Raw genomic sequence first — 23693 nt, forward strand, 5'->3', positions numbered from 1 at the left:
TCCATAATTGTTAGCTCAACTTTTTGAATATGGGCAAAATAATGGCTTGTTTGACTCGGGCAAATATCTCACCGTACGTTCACTTGAGAATTTAATGAGCGTGAGTTATTCTCTTTAAAAGCTTTCGATCCGTAGGTCATTTGAATCTTTAACACATGTTTTTGGCATGCATATCCATTTTTTAAACATGTGTAGAAAAAATCTCCTTCATGAAAAATTCCAAGATATTAGTTTTGGACTAGTGGAATTTCCCAAACTTGGATAACAAAACTTTTGTGTTCATTTGTGGTGTGTGAATAAATTTTCTTCATTTACTTTTTTTATTATTTTAAACTTTTTCCGTACATCAACTATGAAATTTTCATTTTGCTGTGATCTATTTGCCTTTTATGTTTACAGGATGAAGGGAGAGCGAAAAACTCGAAGTTTTGATTTAAGGAAAATGTGTACATCTAAAATGGAAACGCACAATGTACATATGTAGAGAGAGATAATTCCAAAGAGTGCCTGTAATTTTTAGGGATTGTAAGCACCTTTTCGTTTTTATATCTCAGGTGTTGCAATCGTCGGGAAAAATGGGTTGCGGAGCATTTTTAACTGAGTGTTGAATTGCAATCCTTAAGTCATTTCATACAAAAATATAGCCCGTTATGCATGATAAATCACATTACAATCATCTATTATTAATTATGTCAGCTTGTTGCAAATGGGCAAAATAATGGCATGTTTGACTCGGGTAAATATCCCACCGCAAGTTCACTTGAGAATTTAATGAGCGTTCGTTATTCTCTTTAAAAGTTTTGCATCCATAGCTCATATGCATCTTTAACATGTTTCAAACATGCATATCCATTTTTAAAACATGTGTGGATGAAATCTCTTTCTTGCAAAATTCCAAGCTATTAGGGTTAAACTAGTGGAATTTCCCAAAATTGGATAACAAATCTTTTGGGTTCATTTGTGTTGGGTGAATAAATTTTCTTTATTTATATGTGTTATTGTTTTAAATTTTTTCCATACATCAACTATAAAATTTTCATTTTGTTGTAAGGTTTTTTGCCTTAGTTGTTTTCGGGATGAAGGGAGAGCGAAAAGTAAAAGTTTTGATTTAACAAAAAAGTGTACATCTAAAATGGAAAAGCACAATGCACAATTGTAGGGAGAGATAATTCCAAAGAGTGTCCGTAATTTTTAGGGATTGTAAGCTCTTTTTAGTTTTTATATCTCAGGTTTTGCAATCGTCCGAAAAAATTGGTGGCAGAGGATTTTTAATTGAGTGTTGAATTGCAATCCATAAGTCATTTCATACAAAAATATAGCCCGTTACGCATGATAAATCACTTTTCAATCATCTATGATTAATTATGTCAGCTTTTTGCAAATGGGCAAAATAATGGCATGTTTGACTCGGGTAAATATCCCACCGCAAGTTCACTTGAGAATTTAATGAGCGTTTTTTATTCTCTTTAAAAGCTTTGCATCTATAGCTCATTTGCATCTTTAACATGTTTCAAACATGCATATCCATTTTTAAAACATGTGTGGATGAAATCTCTTTCTTGCAAAATTCCAAGCTATTGGGGTTAAACTAGTGGAATTTCCCAAAATTGGATAACAAAACTTTTGTGTTCATTTGTGTTGGGTGAATAAATTTTCTTTATTTATATTTGTTATTAATTTAAATTTTTGCCATACATCAACTATAAAATTTTCATTTTGTTGTAAGCACTTTGCCTTGTTTGTTTACGGGATGAAGGGAGAGCGAAAAGTCAAAGTTTTGATTTAAGAAAAAAATGTACATCTAAAATGGAAAAGCACAATGCACAATTGTAGGGAGAGATAATTCCAAAGAGTGTCTGTAATTTTTAGGGATTGTAAACTCTTTTTAGTTTTTATATCTCAGGTTTTCCAATCGTCGGAAAAAATTGGTTGCAGAGGATTTTTAACTGAGTGTTGAAGAGCAATCCGTAAGTCATTTCATACAAAAATATAGCCCGTTACTCATGATAAATCACTTTACAATCATCTATGATTGTTAGATCAAATTTTTTAAAATGGGCAAAATAATGACTTGTTAGACTCGGGTAAATATCCCAACGCACGTTCACTTGAGAATATAATGAGCGTTTGTTATTATCTTTAAAAGCATTGGATCCATAGGACATTTGAATCTTTAACATGTTTTGACGCCGGACACAGGATAGTGATTATCCTTCCGGCAATGCCACCGGTAATCTGTGGGAAAATTTGGCAAGAGGTCGCCCTAAACAGGGAGAAAAATCTCCTGTCGTTGTTCAATTTCATACACATCAATAATAATCCTCATCTGTACATAAAATTGGTTTTAACAACCAAAAAGGCAAAGCCCCCGACAAGCCCGAGCTACAGCTCAAAGCAACAACCCAAACCGGGTTCAGCAAGACGGATCCAATTATGGATCGGATTACGTACCCGCCTGACGCTTCTCCTGCATCAGTCGCCTCGCGTTCGAAAGAACTCGTCCTCGAGTTCACACTAGCAACATCGGAATCCAGAAAACAAGGACTCAAGTGTTTGACATTATAGACATCAGAAGTCCGCAAATGACTGGGGAGGCGCAGTCTGTAGGCATTATCATTGATCTTCTGCACAACCTCACAGGGGCCAATCTTCCGCGCCTTAAGCTTAGTATACTCTCCAACAGGAAAACGATCACGAGTTAAAACGGCCCAAACAAAATCACCAACGTCGAAGAGTACCTGACGACGGTGATGGTCTGTCTGAAACTTGTACTTGGCATTACTCTCGTGAATGGCTTGCTTCACCTGCGCATGGACATCTCGAAGAGACGCTGCCATCTCATCTGCCTGGGGACTCAGACGACCCACACGTGGAATAGGGGCCAAGTCAAGAACCCCGGAGGGATTCTGACCATAGACAACCTCAAAAGGGCTCATACCGGTGGTTTTGTGTTTCGACCTATTATATGCAAATTCTGCCTGAGGTAATGCCAGATCACACTGCTTCGGTTTAGTCCCGACCAAACTTCTCAAAAGGTTGCCCAAACTCCGGTTCACCACCTCAGTTTGACCATCTGTCTGTGGGTGGTAGGCGCTGCTAAAGTTCACCTTCGTTCCCAGTTTCTCCCATAAGCTCCTCCAGAAATGACTCAAAAACTTGGTGTCACGATCAGAAGTAATGGAGCAAGGGATGCCATGTAAACGCACAATCTCCCGAAAGTAAAGATGGGCGATCCTGGCAGCATCCATAGTTTTCCGGCAAGCAACAAAATGGGCCATTTTGGAAAACCTGTCTACCACAACCAAAATAGAATCCACAGTCCGCTGGGTACGGGGTAAGCCCAACACGAAGTCCATACTGACATCAATCCACGGGGCTTCCTGTACTGGTAATGGGGTGTACAGGCCCGCATTAGTGAGAACTCCCTTGGACCGCTGGCACACATAACAAAGCTCCACATAATGAGCCACGTCACTAGGCAGTTTGGGCCAGTAATAACGAGAAGATATCAAAGTCAATGTCTTATCTCGCCCAAAGTGACCCTCGTTATGAAGTTCACGAATGATCAACTGCCGTAGGGAACACTCCAAAATGCACAACTGTAATCCGTGAAACAAATAACCATGATGCAAAAGAAAATCATGGCGGTGACCCTCAGTTACCTCGCGAAGTATCCTCCCGAATGAAGGATCTGCAGCATACATAGGAGAGAAAGCCTCAAAGCCTGCAATTCTGGCGCTCATAGTGGTGAGGAGTAATGTACGACGGCTCAAAGCATCTGCGACACGATTCAAATTCCCTGTTTGGTGTCTCAGAGCAAATGTGAACTCCTGTAAGTACGCCACCCACTTGGCATGTCGGCGGCTCAGTTTGTGTTGGCCATTGATGTACTTCAAGGCTTCATGATCAGTGAATAGAATGAACTCCTTCTGGACGAGGTAGTGATGCCAATGCTTCAGGGACTGAACTATGGCATAAAACTCCAGATCATAGGTGGAATAATTCTTCTTGGACCCAGATAGCTTCTCACTAAAAAAGGCGATGGGCCGCCCCTCCTGACTCAAAACACCACCAATGCCAACCCCAGATGCATCACAGTTAACCTCAAACACCTTCTCAAAATCAGGAAGTGCCAAAACTGGGGCCTCTGTCATTTGTTGTTTGACCAGTTGAAAACTGGCCGCCACCTCCTCGGACCACTGGAACTCACGTTCCTTGAGACACTCTGTAAGAGGAGCAATCAGAGAGCTGAAGTGTCGGATGAACCGACGGTAGAAGGACGCCAAGCCGTGAAAACTGCGGACATCGTGCAAAGTCTTTGGTGTGGGCCACTCCAAGATCGCATCTATCTTCGACTGATTTGCATGAACACCATCAGTAGACACAACAAACCCAAGAAAAGTTACATAGGTAGTGAAGAAAGAACACTTCAGCCGAGCCACAAACAGGAGTTCCGTCCGCAACATTGCAAAAACAGCACGGAGGTGATCAAAATGGGATGCCCACGTCGGACTATAAATGAGGATATCGTCAAAGTACACGACCACGAATCTTCCCATAAATGGGTGTAGAATCTGATGCATAAACCTCATAAAGGTGTTGGGTGCATTGGACAACCCAAATGGCATGACCATCCACTCATACAACCCATGTTGCGTCTTAAACGCTGTCTTCTACTCATCTCCAGGCCTTATTCTGATCTGGTGGTATCTGCTCTTAAGGTCAATTTTGGAGAAGACCTTAGAACTGGACAACTGGTCAAACATATCATCCAGGCGAGGAATGGGGAATCTGTACTTCACTGTAATCCTGTTGATTGCTCGGCTATCAACACACATACGCCACGAGCCATCCTTTTTTGGCACTAGCAGGGCAAGAACTGCACATGGGCTCATACTCTCACGGATCTAACCCCTATCCAACAACTCTATCACCTGTCGCTGCAACTCTTCGGACTCCTTGGGGCTGAGGCGATAGGCTGGCCGATTTGGCAAACTAGACCCCGGCACAAGGTCAATCTGATGCTGAATATCCCTCATAGGCGGCAATCCAGGAGGAAGGTCCTCTGGCATCAAGTTAGAAAACTCTGCTAGGAGCTGATGCACCTCGACTGGTAAATCAGGAGGCATATCTGTGTTACTCTTCCCACAAGGAAGTAGAGCATAGACAAGATCTTCCTTCTCTATCTCTACAAGAAACCTGGACATGGAAAGTAGGTTAGCGGGGCCGTCTATCGGGGTAGGAGTGGAGCCTTCCCGGCGAGGGGCTAACACAATCTTCTTCCCTTTGATGCTAAGAGAATAGGTATTCTTCCGACCGTCATGAATAACGCTGCGATCATACTACCAAGGGCGGCCCAACAATACATGACAAGCATCCATAGACACCACATCGCACCAAGCATTATCAAAATATTTCATGCCGATGGAAAAAGACACGAGGCATCGTCTATTTATTGCTACCTCACTGCCTTTAGTCAACCACGTCAATTTTTACGGTTTGGGATGAATATTTGTCTACAACTACAATTTCTTGACAACCTCTTCAGAAACGACATTCTCACAACTACCACTGTCAATGATCATCTTGCAGACTTTATCTGCGACTGTGCAGGTCGTGTGAAACACATTGGTTCGCAACCAATCTTCCCCTGAATCCCCCTTGGGAGTCAACAGACTCTTACAAACAACTAGAGTCTCATGGCCATCACCGTACAATACCTCTTCATCTTCAACATCATCATACACAGGTTCACCAAGTTCCTCAGGCTCATCTACCACGTCTTCCTCAATCAGAAGATTTTTACCCTTCTAACTAGCATGTTTCCTACACTCAGTAGCTTTATGTCCCGACTCACCACAATGAAAACATCGAATATGTGAGGGAGAAGGACCTTGGAGAGGCTGCTGGGCAGGATGAGATTCCTGAGGGTGAACTGGTCGGCTACTGGGATCGCTTCTGACTATTGGCCTTCTGTTCTGCTGTTTTTCCACAATCAATGCACACTGGTATGCTTCCGAAATGGTCCACAGCGAGTGAAGACTGAGGACATCCTGTAGGGGTTGTCGTAACCCCCCCAAATATCGTGCCACCATCTGCTCTTCTGTCTCAGATAAGTCATTCCGAGCGATCAACTGATAAAACTCCTCCGTGTAATCATCCACTGATCTCGAGCCTTGCTGCAACAAATGAAGTCGCTTAAACAAGGTTTGAGTGTAGCCGAAAGGAAGGAATTGACCCTTCATCTTCTTCTTCATTTTCGCCCAATTAGTGATTTTGACCTTACCCTGCCGGTCTCGTGATCGCCTCAACTGCTCCCACCACGCAGATGCTCTACCCTTGAGTTTGATGGCAACCAATTTCACCTTGACATTATCGGGGACTTCCTTGTACTCAAAGATACGCTCTATCTCCTGCTACCAGTCGATGAATCCCTCGGCCTGTAACGTGACAAAAAACTCAGGTAACGTCACTTTGAAACCGAGGTCTATAGGTCGGTCCCCCTAACCGCGATGCTCCCCAAATCGAGGTTGATTGCGATACGAATTTTCAAAGCTGGTATCAGAATCGTGACTTCCCATCTCACGATCACCAAAATCCTGTGCTGCCAGATGCTGAGTCAACTCTGCAACTTGCCACTGTAAGTTTTCAATCACCACATTCTGAAGATTACGGCCACGGAATGGAGCTTCCTCATTCTGGTGCTGCCCGCGACAACCACGACCACGACCACCAACCATTTTTTTTAATAATAATAAAAAAATAATATAATTTCCCCAAACGTAAAATACCTCGACGACGCTGATGGAAAATTTCTCCCGAAATCGGGATTTCGGAGCCTTCTGTGTTCGAAATCGAGACCTCTCCGGCGGTCTTCTCTGGCTGTCGTCTCTGGCAGCTCATCGCCGCGTGCGACGCTGGCTCGTTCCAGCAACGAGGATCTTCCATCTCAGAACCCCCTTTCTTGGCACCACGAAACTCTATTTCGGTGCTCGATTTTTCGTCAATCCCGACCCTTATCCGTTCGTCGAGCTCCGTCGACGGCAGATCCGACTACGGCGACGGCAACGACAATGTGGCATGGCAGTTCCGGCGGTGACGACGTCGATGCCGACCCCTTTTCCTGCCGAATCCCTCTTTTCCGGCAAAGCCAGAGCCTCTGCTCTGTTTCTGTAACTTGCTCGGTCGAGTCCCGAGCATTTTTGGCAGCAACGTTGAGCGGTAGCTCAACGGCGACGGCGATGGTGACGACGTCATCGTCGTTGACCCTTCTGCTCGCTGCAGTGTCTCTGGCGATATCTGCTTCTTCCCGAGCCTGAAGCTCTGATACCAACTGACGCCGGACACAGGATAGTGATTATCCTGCCGGCAATGCCACCGGTAATCTGTGGGAAAATTTGGCAAGAGGTCGCCCTAAACAGAGAGAAAAATCTTCTGTCGTTGTTCAATTTCATACACATCAATAATAATCCTCATCTGTACACAAAACTGGTTTTAACAACCAAAAAGGCAAAGCCCCCGACAAGCCCGGGCTACAGCTCAAAGCAACAACCCAAACCGGGTTCAGCAAGACGGATCCGATTATGGATCTAATTATGTACCTGCCTCACGCTTCTCCTGCATCATGTTTCAAGCATGTATATCCATTTTTAAAACATGTATAGAAAAAATCTCCTTCATGTAAAATTCCAAGCTTAACAGTGTTGGACTAATGGAATTTCCCAAACTTGGAAAACAAAACTTTCGTGTTCATTTTTGGTGTGTGAATAGATATTTTTTATTTACATTAGTTATTATTTTAAATATTTTCCACACATCAACTATAAAATTTTTATTTTGTTGTGATCTTTTCTGCCTTTTTTGTTTACGGGATGAAGGGGGAGCGAAAACTCAAACTTCTAATTTAAGAAAAAAGTGTACATCTAAAATGGAAATGCACAATGTACAAATGTAGAGAGAGATATTTCCAAAGAGTGTCTGTATGTTTTAGGGATCGTATGCACTTTTTTGTTTTTATATCTAAGGTTTTGCAATCGTGGGGAAACGGGCGAAGCGGGCGATTTTTAACTGAGTGTTGACTTCAAATCCATAAGTCATTTCTTACAAAAATATAGCCCGTTACGCATGAGAAATCACTTTACAGTCATCCATGATTGTTAGCTCAACTTTTTGAATATGGGCAAAATAATGGCTTGTTTGACTCGGGCAAATATCCCACTGCACGTTCACTTGAGAATTTAATGAGTGTTTGTTATTCTCTTTAAAAGCTTTGGATCCATAGGTCATTTGAATCTTTAACACATATTTCTGGCATGCATATCCATTTTTTAAACATGTGTAGAAAAAATCTCCTTCATGTAAAATTCCAAGATATTAGTTTTGGACTAGTGGAATTTCCCAAACTTGGATAACAAAACTTTTGTGTTCATTTGTGGTGTGTGAATAAATTTTCTTCGTTTACTTTTTTTATTGTTTTAAACTTTTTCCGTACATCAACTCTGAAATTTTCATTTTGTTGTGATCTATTTGCCTTTTTAGTTTATGGGATGAAGGGAGAGCGAAAAACTCGAAGTTTTGATTTACGAAAAATGTGTACATCTCGAATGGAAATGCACAATGCACATATGTAGAGAGAGATAATTCAAAAGAGTGCCTGTAATTTTTAGGGATTGTAAGCACCTTTTCGTTTTTATATCTCAGTTTTTGCAATCGTCGGGAAAAATGGGTTGCGGAGGATTTTTAACTGACTGTTGAATTGCAATCCATAAGTCATTTCATACAAAAATATAGCCCATTACGCATGATAAATCACATTACAATTATCTATGATTAATTATGTCAGCTTTTTTCAAATGGTCAAAATAATGGCATGTTTGACTCAGGTAAATATCCCACCGCAAGTTCACTTGAGAATTTAATGAGCGTTTGTTATTCTCTATAAAAGAATTACATCCATAGCTCATTTGCATCTTTAACATGTTTCAAACATGCATATCCATTTTTAAAACATGCGTGGATGAAATCTCTTTCTTGCGAAATTCCAAGCTATTAGGGTTAAACTAGTGGAATTTCCCAAAATTGGTTAACAAAACTTTTGTGTTCTTTTGTGTTGGGCGAATAAATTTTCTTTATTTATATTTATTATTATTTTAAATTTTTTCCATACTTCGACTATAAAATTTTCATTTTGTTGTAAGCTTTTTGCTTGTTTGTTTTCGGTATGAAGGGAGAGCGAAAAGTCAAAGTTTTGATTTAAGAAAAAAGTGTACATCTAAAATGGAAAATCACAATGCACAATTGTAGGGAGAGATAATTCAAAAGAGTGTTTGTAATTTTTAGGGATTGTAAGCTTTTTTTAATTTTTATATCTCAGGTTTTGCAATCGTCGGTAAAAATTGGTGGTAGAGGATTTTTAACTGAGTGTTTAATTGCAATCCATAAGTCATTTCATACAAAAATATAGCCCATTACGCATGATAAATCACTTTAAAATCATCTATGATTGTTAGATCAAATTTTTGATAATGGGCAAAATAATGACTTGTTAGACTCGGGTAAATTTCCCACTGTATGTTCACTTGAGAATTTAATGAGCGTTTGTTATTCTCTTTAAAAGCTTTAGATCCATAGGTCATTTGAATCTTTAACTTGTTTCAAGCATGCATATCCATTTTTAAAACATGTGTAGAAAAAATCTCCTTCATATTAAATTCCAGGCTTAACAGGGTTGGACTAATGGAATTTCCCAAACTTGGATAACAAAACTTTTGTGTTCATTTGTGGTGTGTAAATAGATATTTTTTATTTACATTAGTTATTATTTTAAATATTTTCCACACATCAACTATAAAAATTTTATTTTGTTGTGATCATTTCTACCTTTTTTGTTTACGGGATGAAGGGGGAGCGAAAACTCAAAGTTCTGATTTAAGAAAAAAGTGTACATCTAAAATGGAAATGCACAATGCACAAATGCAGAGAGAGATATTTCCAAAGAGTGTCTGTATGTTTGTGGGATCGTATGCACTTTTTCGTTTTTATATCTAAGGTTTTGCAATCGTCGGGAAACGGGGGAGGCGAGCGATTTTTAACTAAGTGTTGACATCAAATCCATAAGTCATTTCTTAAAAAAATATAGCCCGTTACGCATGACAAATCACTTTACAATCATCTATGATTGTTAGCTCAACTTTTTGAATATGGGTAAAATAATGGCTTGTTTGACTTGGGCAAATATCCCACCGCACGTTCACTTGAGAATTTAATGAGCGTTTGTTATTCTCTTCAAAAGCTTTGGATCCATAGGTCATTTGAATCTTTAACACATGTTTCTGGCATGCATATCCATTTTTAAAACATGTGTAGAAAAAATCTCCTTCATGTAAAATTCCAAGATATTAGTTTTGGACTAGTGGAATTTCCCAAACTTGGATAACAAAACTTTTGTGTTCATTTGTGGTGTGTGAAATAATTTTCTTCATTTAATTTTTTTATTGTTTTAAACTTTTTCCGTACATCAACTATGAAATTTTCATTTTGCGGTGATCTATTTGCCTTTTTTGTTTTCAGGATGAAGGGAGAGCGAAAAACTCGAAGTTTTGATTTAAGAAAAATGTGTACATCCAAAACGAAAATGCACAATTGACATATGTAGGGAGAGATAATTCCAAAGAGTGTTTGTAATTTTTAGGGATTGTAAACTCTTTTTTGTTTTTATATATCAGGTTTTCCAATCGTTGGGAAAAATTGGTTGCAGAGGATTTTTAATTGAGTGTTGAATAGCAATCCATAAGTCATTTCATACAAAAATATAGCTCGTTACTCATGATAAATCACTTTTTAATCATCTATGATTATTAGATCAAATTTTTGAAAATCGGCAAAATAATGACTTGTTAGACTCGGGTAAATACCCAAACGCACGTTCACTTGAGAATTTAATGAGCGTTTGTTATTCTCTTTAAAAGCTTTGGATCCATAGGACATTTGAATCTTTAACATGTTTCAAGCATGCATATCCATTTTTAAAACATGTATAGAATAAATCTCCTTCATGTAAAATTCCAAGCTTAACAGTGTTGGACTAATTGAATTTCCCAAACTTGGAAAACAAAACATTCGTGTTCATTTTTGGTGTGTGAATAGATATTTTTTATTTACATTAGTTATTATTTTAAATATTTTCCACACATCAACTATAAAATTTTTATTTTGTTGTGATCTTTTCTGCCTTTTTTGTTTACGGGATGAAGGGGGAGCGAAAACTCAAAGTTCTGATTTAATAAAAAAGTGTACATCTAAAATGGAAATGCACAATGCATAAATGTAGAGAGAGATATTTCCAAAGAGTGTCTGTATGTTTTAGGGATCGTATGCACTTTTTTGTTTTTATATCTAAGGTTTTGCAATCGACGGGAAATGGGGGAGGCGGGCGATTTTTAACTGAGTGTTGACTTCAAATCCATAAGTCATTTCTTACAAAAATATAGCCCGTTACGCATGAGAAATCACTTTACAGTCATCCATGATTGTTAGCTAAACTTTTTGAATATGGGCAAAATAATGGCTGGTTTGGCTCGTGCAAATATCCCACTGCACGTTCACTTGAGAATTTAATGAGCATTTGTTATTCTCTTTAAAAGCTTTGGATCCATAGGTCATTTAAATCTTAAACACATGTTTCTGGCATGCATATCCATTTTCTAAACATGTGTAGAAAAAATCTCCTTCATGTAAAATTCCAAGATATTAGTTTTGGACTAGTGGAATTTCCCAAACTTGGATAAAAAAACTTTTGTGTTCATTTGTGGTGTGTGAATAAATTTTCTTCATTTAATTTTTTTATTGTTTTAAACTTTTTTCGTACATCAACTATGAAATTTTCATTTTGTTGTGATCTATTTGCCTTTTTTGTTTATGGGATGAAGGGAGAGCGAAAAACTCGAAGTTTTGATTTACGAAAAATGTGTACATCTAAAACGGAAATGCACAATGCACATATGTAGAGAGAGATAATTCCAAAGAGTGCCTATAATTTTTAGGGATTGTAAGCACCTTTTCGTTTTTATATCTCAGTTTTTGCAATCGTCGGGAAAAATGGGTTGCGGAGGATTTTTAACTGACTCTTGAATTGCAATCCATAAGTCATTTCATACAAAACTATAGCCTGTTACACATGATAAATCACATTACGATCATCTATGATTAATTATGTCAGCTTTTTGCAAATGGCCAAAATAATGGCATGTTTGACTCAGGTAAATATCCCACCGCAAGTTCACTTGAGAATTTAATGAGCGTTTGTTATTCTCTTTAAAAGATTTGCATCCATAGCTCATTTGCATCTTTAACATGTTTCAAACATGTATATCCATTTTTAAAACATGCGTGGATGAAATCTCTTTCTTTCGAAATTCCAAGCTATTAGAGTTTAAACTAGTGGAATTTCCCAAAATTGGATAACTAAACTTTTGTGTTCTTTTGTGTTGGGCGAATAAATTTTCTTTATTTATATTTGTTATTATTTTAAATTTTTTCTACACTTCAACTATAAAATTTTCATTTTGTAGTAAGCTTTTTGCTTGTTTGTTTTCGGTATGAAGGGAGAGCAAAAAGTCAAAGTTTTGATTTAAGAAAAAAGTGTACATCTAAAATGGAAAATAACAATGCACAATTGTAGGGAGAGATAATTCCAAAGAGTGTCTGTAATTTTTAGGGATTTTAAGCTCTTTTTAGTTTTTATATCTCAGGTTTTGCAATCGTCGGTAAAAATTGGTGGTAGAGGATTTTTAACTGAGTGTTGAATTGCAATCCATAAGTCATTTCATACAAAAATATAGCCTGTTACGCATGATAAATCACTTTACAATCATCTATGATTGTTAGATCAAATTTTTGATAATGGGCAAAATAATGACTTGTTAGACTCGGGTAAATTTCCCACCGCACGTTCACTTGAGAATTTAATGAGCGTTTGTTATTCTCTTTAAAAGCTTTAGATCCATAGGTCATTTGAATCATTAACATGTTTCAAGCATGCATATCCATTTTTAAAACATGTGTATAAAAAATCTCCTTCATGTAAAATTCCAAGCTTAATATAGTTGGACTAATAGAATTTCAAAAACTTGGAAAACAAAACTTTTCTGTTCATTTGTGGTGTGTGAATAGTATTTTTTATTTACATTAGTTATTATTTTAAATAGTTTCCACACATCAACTATAAATTTTTTACTTTGTAGTGATCTTTTCTGCCTTTTTTGTTGACGGGATGAAGGGCGTGCGAAAACTGAAAGTTCTGATTTAAGAAAAAAGTGTACATCTAAAATGGAAATGCCCAATCCACAAATGTGGAGAGAGATATTTCCAAAGAGTGTCTATATGTTTTAGGGATCGTATGCACTTTTTCGTTTTTATATCTAAGGTTTTGCAATCGTCGGGAAACGGGGGAGGCAGGCAATTTTAACTAAGTGTTGACTTCAAATCCATAAGTCATTTCTTACAAAAATATAACCCATTATGCATGTCAAATCACTTTACAATCATCTATGATTGTTAGATCAAATTTTTGAAAATGGGCAAAATAATGACTTGTTAGACTCGGGTAAATATCCCACCACACGTTCACTCTAGAATTTCATGAGCATTTGTTATTCTCTTTAAAAGCTTTGGATCCATAGGTCATTTGAATCTTTAACCTGTTTCAAACATGCATTTCCATTTTTAAAACATGTGTAGAAAAAATCTCCATCATATAAAATTCCAGGCTTAACGGGGTTGGACTAATGAAATTTCCCAAACTTGGATAACAAAACTTTTGTGTTCATTTGTGGTGTGTAAATAGATTTTTTTATTTACATTAGTTATTATTTTAAATATTTTCCACAAATCAACTATAAAATTTTAATTTTGTTGTGATCTTTTCTACCTTTTTTGTTTACGGGATGAAGGGGGAGCGAAAACTCAAAGTTCTGATTTAAGAAAAAAGTGTACATCTAAAATGGAAATGCACAATGCACAAATGCAGAGAGAGATATTTCCAAAGAGTGTCTGTATGTTTTTGGGATCGTATGCACTTTTCGTTTTTATATCTAAGGTTTTGCAATCGTCGGGAAACGGGGGAGGCGGGCGATTTTTAACTAAGTGTTGACATCAAATCCGTAAGCCATTTCTTAAAAAATAATAGCCCGTTACACATGACAAATCACTTTACAATCATCTATGATTGTTAGCTAAACTTTTTGAATATGGGTAAAATAATGGCTTGTTTGACTCGGGCAAATATCCCACCGCACGTTCACTTGAGAATTTAATGAGTGTTTGTTATTCTCTTCAAAAGCTTTGGATCCATAGGTCATTTGAATCTTTAACACTTGTTTCTGACATGCATATCCATTTTTAAAACATGTGTAGAAAAAATCTCCTTCATGTCAAATTCCAAGATATTAGTTTTCGACTAGTGGAATTTCCCAAACTTGGATAACAAAACTTTTGTGTTCATTTGTGGTGTGTGAATAAATTTTCTTCATTTAATTTTTTTATTGTTTTAAACTTTTTCCGTACATAAACTATGAAATTTTTATTTTGCGGTGATCTATTTGCCTTTTTTTTTTCAGGATGAAGGGAGAGCGAAAAACTCGAAGTTTTGATTTAAGAAAAATGTGTACATCTAAAACGGAAATGCACAATGGACATATGTAGAGAGAGATAATTCCAAAGAGTGCCTGTAATTTTTAGGGATTGTAAGCACCTTTTCCTTTTTATATCTCAGGTTTTGCAATCGTCGAAAAAAATGGGCTGCGGAGGATTTTTAACTGAGTGTTGAATTGCAATCCATAAGTCATTTCATACAAAAATATAGCCCATTATGCATGATAAATCACATTACAATCATCTGTTATTAATTATGTTAGCTTTTTGCAAATGGGCAAAATAATGGAATGTTTGACTCGGGAAAATATCCCACCGCAAGTTCACTTGAGAATTTAATGAGCGTTTGTTATTCTCTTGAAACGCTTTGCACCCATAGCTCATATGCATCTTTAACATGTTTCAAACATTCATATCCATTTTTAAAACATGTGTGGATGAAATCTCTTTCCTGCAAAATTCCAAGCTATTAGGGTTAAACTAGTGGAATTTCCCAAAATTGGATAAAAAAACTTTTGGGTTCATTTGTGTTGGGTGAATAAATTTTGTTTATTTAAATTTGTTATTTTTTCAAATTTTTTCCATACATCAACTATAAAATTTTCATTTTGTTCTAAGCTTTTTTGCCTTGGTTGTTTTCGGGATAAAGGAAGAGCAAAACTCAAAGTTTTGATTTAACAAAAAAGTGTACATCTAAAATGGAAAAGCACAATGCACAAATGTAGGGAGAGATAATTCCAAAGAGTGTCCGTAATTTTTAGGGATTGTAAGCTCTTTATAGTTTTTATATCTCAGGTTTTGCAATCGTCGAGAAAAATTGGTGGCAGAGGATTTTTAATTGAGTGTTGAATTGCAATCCAAAAGTCATTTCATACAAAAACATAGCTCGTTATGCATGATAAATCACTTTACAATCATCTATGATTGTTAGATCAATTTTTTGAAAATGGGCAAAATAATGACTTGTTAGACTCGGATAAATATCCCACCGCACGTTCACTTGAGAATTTAATGAGCGTTTGTTATTCTCTTTAAAAGCTTTGGATCCATAGGTCATTTGAATCTTCAACATGTTTCAAGCATGCATATCCATTTTTAAAACATGTGTAGAAAAAATCTCCTTCATGTAAAATTCCCGGCTTAAAAGGGTTGGACTAATGGAATTTCCCAAACTTGGATAACAAAACTTTTGTGTTCATTTGTGGTGTGTGAATAGATATTTTTTATTTAAATTAGTTATTATTTTAAATATTTTCCACACTTCAACTATAAAATTTTAATTTTGTTGTGATCTTTTCTGCCTTTTTTGTTTACAGGAAGATGGGGGAGCGAAAACTCAAAGTTCTGATTTAAGAAAAAAGTGTACATCTAAAATTGAAATGCACAATGCACAAATGTAGAGAGAGATATTTCCAAAGAGTGTCTGTATGTTTTAGGGATCGTATGCACTTTTTCGTTTTTATATCTAAGGTTTTGCAATCGTCGGGAAACGGGGGAGGCGGGCGATTTTTAACTGAGTGTTGACTTCAAATCCATAAGTCATTTCTTAAAAAAATACATCCCGTTATGCATGACAAATAACTTTACAATCATCTACGATTGTTAGCTCTACTTTTTGAATAAGGGCAAAATTATGGCTTGTTTTACTCGGGCAAATATCCCACCACACGTTCACTTGAGAATTTAATGAGCGTTTGTTATTCTCTTTAAAAGCTTTGGATCCATAGGACATTTGAATCTTTAACATATGTTTCTGGCATGCATATCTATTTTTTAAATATGTGTAGAAAAAATCTCCTTCATGTAAAATTCCAAGAAATTAGTTTTGGACTAGTGGAATTTCCCAAACTTGGATAACAAAACTTTTGTGTTCATTTGTGGTGTGTGAATAAATTTTCTTCATTTAATTTTTTAATTGTTTTAAACTTTTTCCGTACATCAACTATGAAATTTTCATTTTGCTGTGATCTATTTGCCTTTTTTGTTTACGGGATGAAGGGAGAGCGAAAAACTCGAAGTTTTGATTTAACAAAAATGTGTACATCTAAAATGGAAATGCACAATGCACATATGTAGAGAGAGCAAATTCCAAAGAGTGCCTGTAATTTTTAGGGATTGTAAGCACCTTTTCTTTTTTATATCTCAGTTTTTGCAATCGTCGGGAAAAATGGGATGCAGAGCATTTTTAACTGAGTGTTGAATTGCAATCCATAAGTCATTTCATACAAAAATGTAGCCCGTTACGCATGATAAATCACATTACAATCATCTATGATTAATTATGTCAGCTTTTTGCAAATGGGCAAAATAATGGCATGTTTGACTCGGGTAAATATCCCACCGCAAGTTCACTTGAGAATTTAATGAGCTTTTGTTATTCTCTATAAAAGCTTTGCATTCATAGCTCATTTGCATCTTTAACATGTTTCAAACATGCATATCCATTTTTAAAACATGTGTGGATGAAATCTCTTTCTTGCAAAATTCCAAGCTATTAGGGTTAAACTAGTGGAATTTCCCAAAATTGGATAACAAAACTTGTGTTCATTTGTGTTGGGTGAATAAATTTTCTTTATTTATATTTTTTATTGTTTTAAATTTTTTCCATACATCAACTATAAAATTTTCATTTTGTTGTAAGCACTTTGCCTTGTTTGTTGTCGGGATGAAGGGAGAGCGAAAAGTCAAAGTTTTGATTTAAGAAAAAAGTGCACATCTAAAATGGAAAAGCACAATGTACTATTGTAGGGAGAGATAATTCCAAAGAGTGTCTGTAATTTTTAGGGATTGTAAACTCTTTTTAGTTTTTATATCTCAGGTTTTCCAATCGTCGGGAAAAATTGGTGGCAAAGGATTTTTAACTGAGTGTTGAATGGCAATCCCTAAGTCATTTCAGACAAAAATATAGCCCGTTACTCATGATAAATCACTTTACAATCATCTATGATTGTTAGATCAAATTTTTGAAAATGGGCAAAATAATGACTTGTTAGACTCGGGTAAATATCCCACCGCACGTTCACTTGAGAATTTAATGAGTGTTTTTTATTCTCTTTAAAAGCTTTGGATCCATAGGACATTTAAATCTTTAACATGTTTCAGGCATGCATATCCATTTTTAAAACATGTATAGAAAAAATCTCCTTCACGTAAAATTCCAAGCTTAATAGGGTTGGACTAATGGAATTTCCCAAACATGGATAACAAAACTTTTGTGTTCATTTGTGGTGTGCGAATAGATATTTTTTATTTACATTAGTTATTATTTTAAATATTTTCCACACATTCACTAGAAATTTTTTTTTTGTTGTGATCTTTTTTGCCTTTTTTGTTTACGGGATGAAGGGGGGAGCGAAAACTAAAAGTTCTGATTTAAGAAAAAAGTGTACATATAAAATGGAAATTCACAATGCACAAATGTAGAGAGAGATATTTCAAAAGTGTGTCTGTATGTTTTAGGTATCGTATGCACTCTTTCATTTTTATATCTAAGGTTTTGCAATCGTCGGGAAACGGGGAGGCGTGCGATTTTTAACTGAGTATTGACTTCAAATCCATAAGTCATTTCTTACAAAAACATAGCCCGTTACACATGACAAATCACTTTACAATCATCTATGATTGATTGCTCAACTTTTTGAATATGGGCAAAATAATGGCTTGTTTGACTCGGGCAAATATCCTACCGCACGTTCACTTGAGTATTTAATGAGCGTTTTTTATTCTCTTTAAAAGCTTTGGATCCATAGGACATTTAAATCTTTAACATGTTTCAGGCATGCATATCCATTTTTAAAACATGTATAGAAAAAATCTCCTTCACGTAAAATTCCAAGCTTAATAGGGTTGGACTAATGGAATTTCCCAAACATGGATAATTTCCCAAACATGGATAACAAAACTTTTGTGTTCATTTGTGGTGTGCGAATAGATATTTTTTATTTACATTAGTTATTATTTTAAATATTTTCCACACATTCACTAGAAATTTTTTTTTTGTTGTGATCTTTTTTGCCTTTTTTGTTTACGGGATGAAGGGGGGAGCGAAAACTAAAAGTTCTGATTTAAGAAAAAAGTGTACATATAAAATGGAAATTCACAATGCACAAATGTAGAGAGAGATATTTCAAAAGTGTGTCTGTATGTTTTAGGTATCGTATGCACTCTTTCATTTTTATATCTAAGGTTTTGCAATCGTCGGGAAACGGGGAGGCGTGCGATTTTTAACTGAGTGTTGACTTCAAATCCATAAGTCTTTTCTTACAAAAACATAGCCCGTTACACATGACAAATCACTTTACAATCATCTATGATTGATTGCTCAACTTTTTGAATATGGGCAAAATAATGGCTTGTTTGACTCGGGCAAATATCCTACCGCACGTTCACTTGAGTATTTAATGAGCGTTTGTTATTCTCTTTAAAAGCTTTGGATCCATAGGTCATTTGAATCTTTAACATGTTTCTGGCATGCATATCCATTTTTAAAACATGTGTAGAAAAAATCTCCTTCATGTAAAATTCCAAGATATTAATTTTGGACTAGTGCAATTTCCCAAACTTGGATGACAAAACTTTTGTGTTCATTTGTGGTGTGTGAATATATTTTCTTCATTTACTTTTTTTATTGTTTTAAACTTTTTCCATACATGAACTATGAAATTTTCATTTTGCTGTGATCTATTTGCCTTTTTTGTTTACGGGATGAAGGGATAGCGAAAAACTCGAAGTTTTAATTTAAGAAAAATGCGTACATCTAAAACAGAAATGCACAATGCACATATGTCGAGAGAGATAATTCCAAAGAGTGTCTATAATTTTTAGGGATTCTAAGCACCTTTTCGTTTTTATATCTCAGGTTTTGCAATCGTCGGGAAAAATGGGTTGCGGAGGATTTTTAACTGAGTGTTGAATTGCAATCCATAAGTCATTTCATACAAAAATATAGCCCGTTACGCATGATAAATCACATTACAATCATCTATGATTAATTATATCAGCTATTTGCAAATGGGCAAAATAATGGCATGTTTGACTCGGGTAAGTATCCCACCACAAGTTCACTTGAGAATTTAATGAGCATTTGTTATTCTCTTTAAAAGCTTTGCATCCATAGCTCATTTACATCTTTAACATGTTTCAAACATGCATATCCATTTTTAAAACATTTGTGGATGAAATCTCTTTTTTGCAAAATTCCAAGCTATAGGGTTAAACTAGTGAAATTTCCCAAAATTGGATAACAAAACGTTTGTGTTCATTTGTGTTGGGTGACTAAATTTTATTTATTTATATTTGTTATTGTTTAATTTTTTCCATACATCAACTATAAAATTTTCATTTTGTTGTAAGCTTTATGCCTTGTTTGTTTTCGGGATGAAGGGAGAGCGAAAAGTCAAAGTTTTGATTTAAGAAAAAAGTCTACATCTAAAATGGAAAAGCACAATGCACAGTTGTAGACAGAGATAATTCCAAAGAGTGTCTGTAATTTTTAGGGATTTTAAGCTCATTTTAGTTTTTATATCTCAGGTTTTGCAATCGTCGGGAAAAATTGGAGGCAGAGGATTTTTAACTAAGTGTTGAATTGCAATCCATAAGTCATTTCAAACAAAAATATAGCCCATTACGCATGATAAATCACTTTAAAATATCTATGATTGTTAGATCAAATTTTTGAAAATGAGCAAAATAATGACTTGTTAGTCTCGGGTAAATATCCCACCGCACGTTCACTTGAGAATTTAAGGAGCGTTTGTTATTCTCTTTAAAAGCTTTGGATCCATAGGTCATTTGAATCTTTAACATGTTTCAAGCATGCATATCCATTTTTGAAACATGTGTAGAAAAAATCTCCTTCATGTAAAATTCCAAGCTTAATAGGGTTGGACTAATGGAATTTCCCAAACTTGGATAACAAAACTTTTGTGTTCATTTGTGGTCTGTGAATAGATATTTTTTATTTACATTAGTTATTATTTTAAATATTTTCCACACATCAACTATAAAAAATTTTATATTGTTGTGATCTTTTTTGCCTTTATTGTTTACGTGATGAAGGGGGGAGCGAAAACTCAAAGTTCTAATTTAAGAAAAAAGTGTACATCTAAAATGGATATGCACAATGCACAAATGTACAGAGAGATATTTCCAAAGAGTGTCTGTATGTTTTAGGGATCGTATGCACTCTTTCGTTTTTATATCTAAGGTTTTGCAATCTTCCGGAAACGGGGGAGTCGGGCGATTTTTAACTGAGTCTTGACTTCAAAACCTTAAGTCATTTCTTACCAAAATATAGCCCGTTTCGCATGACAAATCACTGTAAAATCACCTATGATTGTTAGCTCAACTTTTTGAATATGGGCAAAATAATGGCTTGTTTGACTCGGGCAAATATCCCACCGCTTGTTCACTTGAGAATTTAATGAGCGTTTGTTATTCTCTTTAAAAGCTTTGGATCCATAGGTCATTTGAATCTTTAACATGTGTCTGGCTTGCATATCCATTTTTAAAACATGTGTGGAAAAAATCTCCTTCATGTAAAATTCCAAGATATTAGTTTTCGACTAGTGGAATTTCCCAAACTTGGATAACAAAACTTTTGAGTTCGTTTGTGGTGTGTAAATAAATTTTCTTCATTTACTTTTTTTATTGTTTTAAACTTTTTCGTACTTCAACAATTAAATTTTCATTTTGCTGTGATCTTTTTGCCTTTTTTGTTTACAGGATGAAGGGAGAGGGAAAAACTCGAAGTTTTGTTTCAAGAAAAATATGTACATCTGAAAAGGAAATGCACAATGCACATATGTAGAGAGAGATAATTCCAAAGAGTGTCTGTAATTTTTAGGGATTGTAAGCACCTTTTCGTTTTTATATCTCAGGTTTTGGAATCGTCGAGAAAAATGGGTTGCGGAGGATTTTTAACTGAGTGTTGAATTGCAATCCATAAGTCATTTCATGCAAAAATATAGCCCGCTACGCATGATAAATCACATTACAATCATGTTTGGTTAATTATGTTAGCTTTTTGAAAATGGGCAAAATAATGGCATGTTTGACTCGGGTAAATATCCCACCGCAAGTTCACTTGAGAATTTAATGAGCATTTGTTATTCTCTTTAAAAGCTTTGAATCCATAGTTCATTTGCATCTTTAACATGTTTCAAACATGCATATCCATTTTTAAAACATGTGTGGATGAAATCTCTTTCTTGCAAAATTCCAAGCTATTAGGGTTAAACTAGTGGAATTTCCCAAAATTGGATAACAAAACTTTTGTGTTCATTTGGGTTGGGTGAATAAATTTTCTTTATTTATATTTGTTATTGTATTAAATTTTTTCCATCCGTCAACTATAAAATTTTGATTTTGTTGTAAGCTTTTTGCCTTGTTTGTTTTCGGGATGAAGGGAGAGCGAAAAGTCAAAGTTTTGATTTAAGAAAAAAGTGTACATATAAAATGGAAAAGCACTATGCAAAATTGTAGGAAGAGATAATTCCAAAGAGTGTCTATAATTTTTAGGGATTGTAAGCTCTTTTTAGTTTTTATATCTCAGGTTTTGCAATCGTCGGGAAAAATTGGTGGTCGAGAATTTTTAACTAAGTGGTGAATTGCAATCATAAGTCATTTCATACAAAAATATAGCCCGTTACGCATGATAAATCAGTTTACAATCATCTATGATTGTTAGATCAAATTTTTGAAAATGGGCAAAATAATGACTTGTTAGACTCGGGTAAATATCCCACCGCACGTTCACTTGAGAATTTAATGAGCGTTTGTTATTATCTTTAAAAGCTTTGGATCCATAGGTCATTTGAAACTTTAACATTTTCATGCATGCACATCCATTTTTAAAACATGTCTAGAAAAAATCTCCTTCATGTAAAATTCTGAGCATAATAGGGTTGGACAAATGGAATTTCCCAAACTTGGATAACATAACTTCTGTGTTCATTTGTGGTGTGTGAATAGATATTTTTTATTTACAATAGTTATTATTTTAAATATTTTCCACACATCAACTATAAATTTTTATTTTGTTGTGATCTTTTTTGCCTTTTTTGTTTACAGGATGAAAGGGGAGCGAAAACTTAGAGTTCTGTTTTAAGAAAAAAGTGTACATGTAAAATGGAAATGCACAATGAACAAATGTAGAGTGAGATATTTCCAAAGAGTGTCTGTATGTTTAGGGATCGTATGCACTTTTTTCTTTTTTATATCTAAGGTTTTGCAATCGTTGGGAAACGGGGGAGGCGGCCGATTTTTAACTGAGTGTTGACTTCAAATCCATAAGTCATTTCTTAAAAAAATATAGCCCGTTACGCATGACAAATCACTTTACAATCATCTATGATTGTTAGCTCTACTTTTGGAATATGGGCAAAATAATGGTTTGTTTGACTCGGGCAAATATCCCACCGCACGTTCACTTGAGAATTTAAAGAGCGTTTGTTATTCTCTTTAAAAGCTTTGGATCCATAGGTCATTTGAATCTTTAACATGTTTCTGCCATGCATATCCATTTTTAAAACATGTGTAGAAAAAATCTCCTTCAAGTAAAATTTCAAGATGTTAGTTTTGGACTAGTGGAATTTCCCAAACTTGGATAAAGAAACTTTTGTGTTCATTTTTGGTGTGTGAATAAATTTTCATCATTTACTTTTTGTATTGTTTTAAAATTTTTCCATACATCAACTATGAAATTTTGATTTTCCTGTGATCTATTTGCCTTTTTTGTTTACGGGATGAAGGGAGAGCGAAAAACTCAAAGTTTTGATCTAAGAAAAATGTGTACATCTAAAACGGAAATGCACAATGCACATATGTAGAGAGAGATAATTCCAAAAAGTGTCTGTAATTTTTAGGTATAGTAAGCACCTTTTCATTTTTATATCTCAGGTTTTGCAATCGTCGGGAAAAATGGGTTGCGGAGGATTTTTAACTGAGTGTTGATTTGCAATCCATAAGTCATTTCATACAAAAATATAGCCCGTTATGCATGATAAATCACATTACAATCATCTATGATTAATTATGTCAGCTTT

At 35.5% G+C, this 23693-nt stretch overlaps 1 protein-coding gene across 1 annotated transcript; it reads right to left on the reverse strand.

The window, feature by feature from the left end:
- Positions 1–4907: 4907 nt before the first annotated feature.
- On the reverse strand, positions 4908–6948 carry LOC137937258 (uncharacterized). The gene is made up of 5 exons (XM_068782345.1): positions 6862–6948; positions 6509–6704; positions 5858–6406; positions 5527–5773; positions 4908–5331 (listed from the first exon to the last, which is right to left on the reverse strand). The coding sequence occupies exons 1-5, from the start codon at positions 6946–6948 to the stop codon at positions 4908–4910; spliced, it is 1503 nt and encodes a 500-aa protein (XP_068638446.1).
- Positions 6949–23693: the final 16745 nt, after the last annotated feature.

Source organism: Aristolochia californica, unplaced genomic scaffold (assembly GCF_029961685.1).
Source record: "Aristolochia californica isolate CCGP_79_NKW_82.1479 unplaced genomic scaffold, dmAriCali1.0.hap1 SCAF_7, whole genome shotgun sequence".
NCBI classification, from domain to species: domain Eukaryota; kingdom Viridiplantae; phylum Streptophyta; class Magnoliopsida; order Piperales; family Aristolochiaceae; genus Aristolochia; species Aristolochia californica.

What these genes read in the sequence shown, in the direction of transcription:
- LOC137937258 (XM_068782345.1), bottom strand. Translation starts at nt 6,948, where the DNA reads ATGGAAGATCCTCGTTGCTGGAACGAGCCAGCGTCGCACGCGGCGATG. An exon ending in TCGATTTGGGGAGCATCGCG is followed by an intron (nt 6,407 to 6,508) that starts GTTAGGGGGACC and finishes AGCAGGAGATAG; the next exon opens with AGCGTATCTTTGAGTACAAG. An exon ending in TATTCGATGTTTTCATTGTG is followed by an intron (nt 5,774 to 5,857) that starts GTGAGTCGGGAC and finishes AAGACGTGGTAG; the next exon opens with ATGAGCCTGAGGAACTTGGT.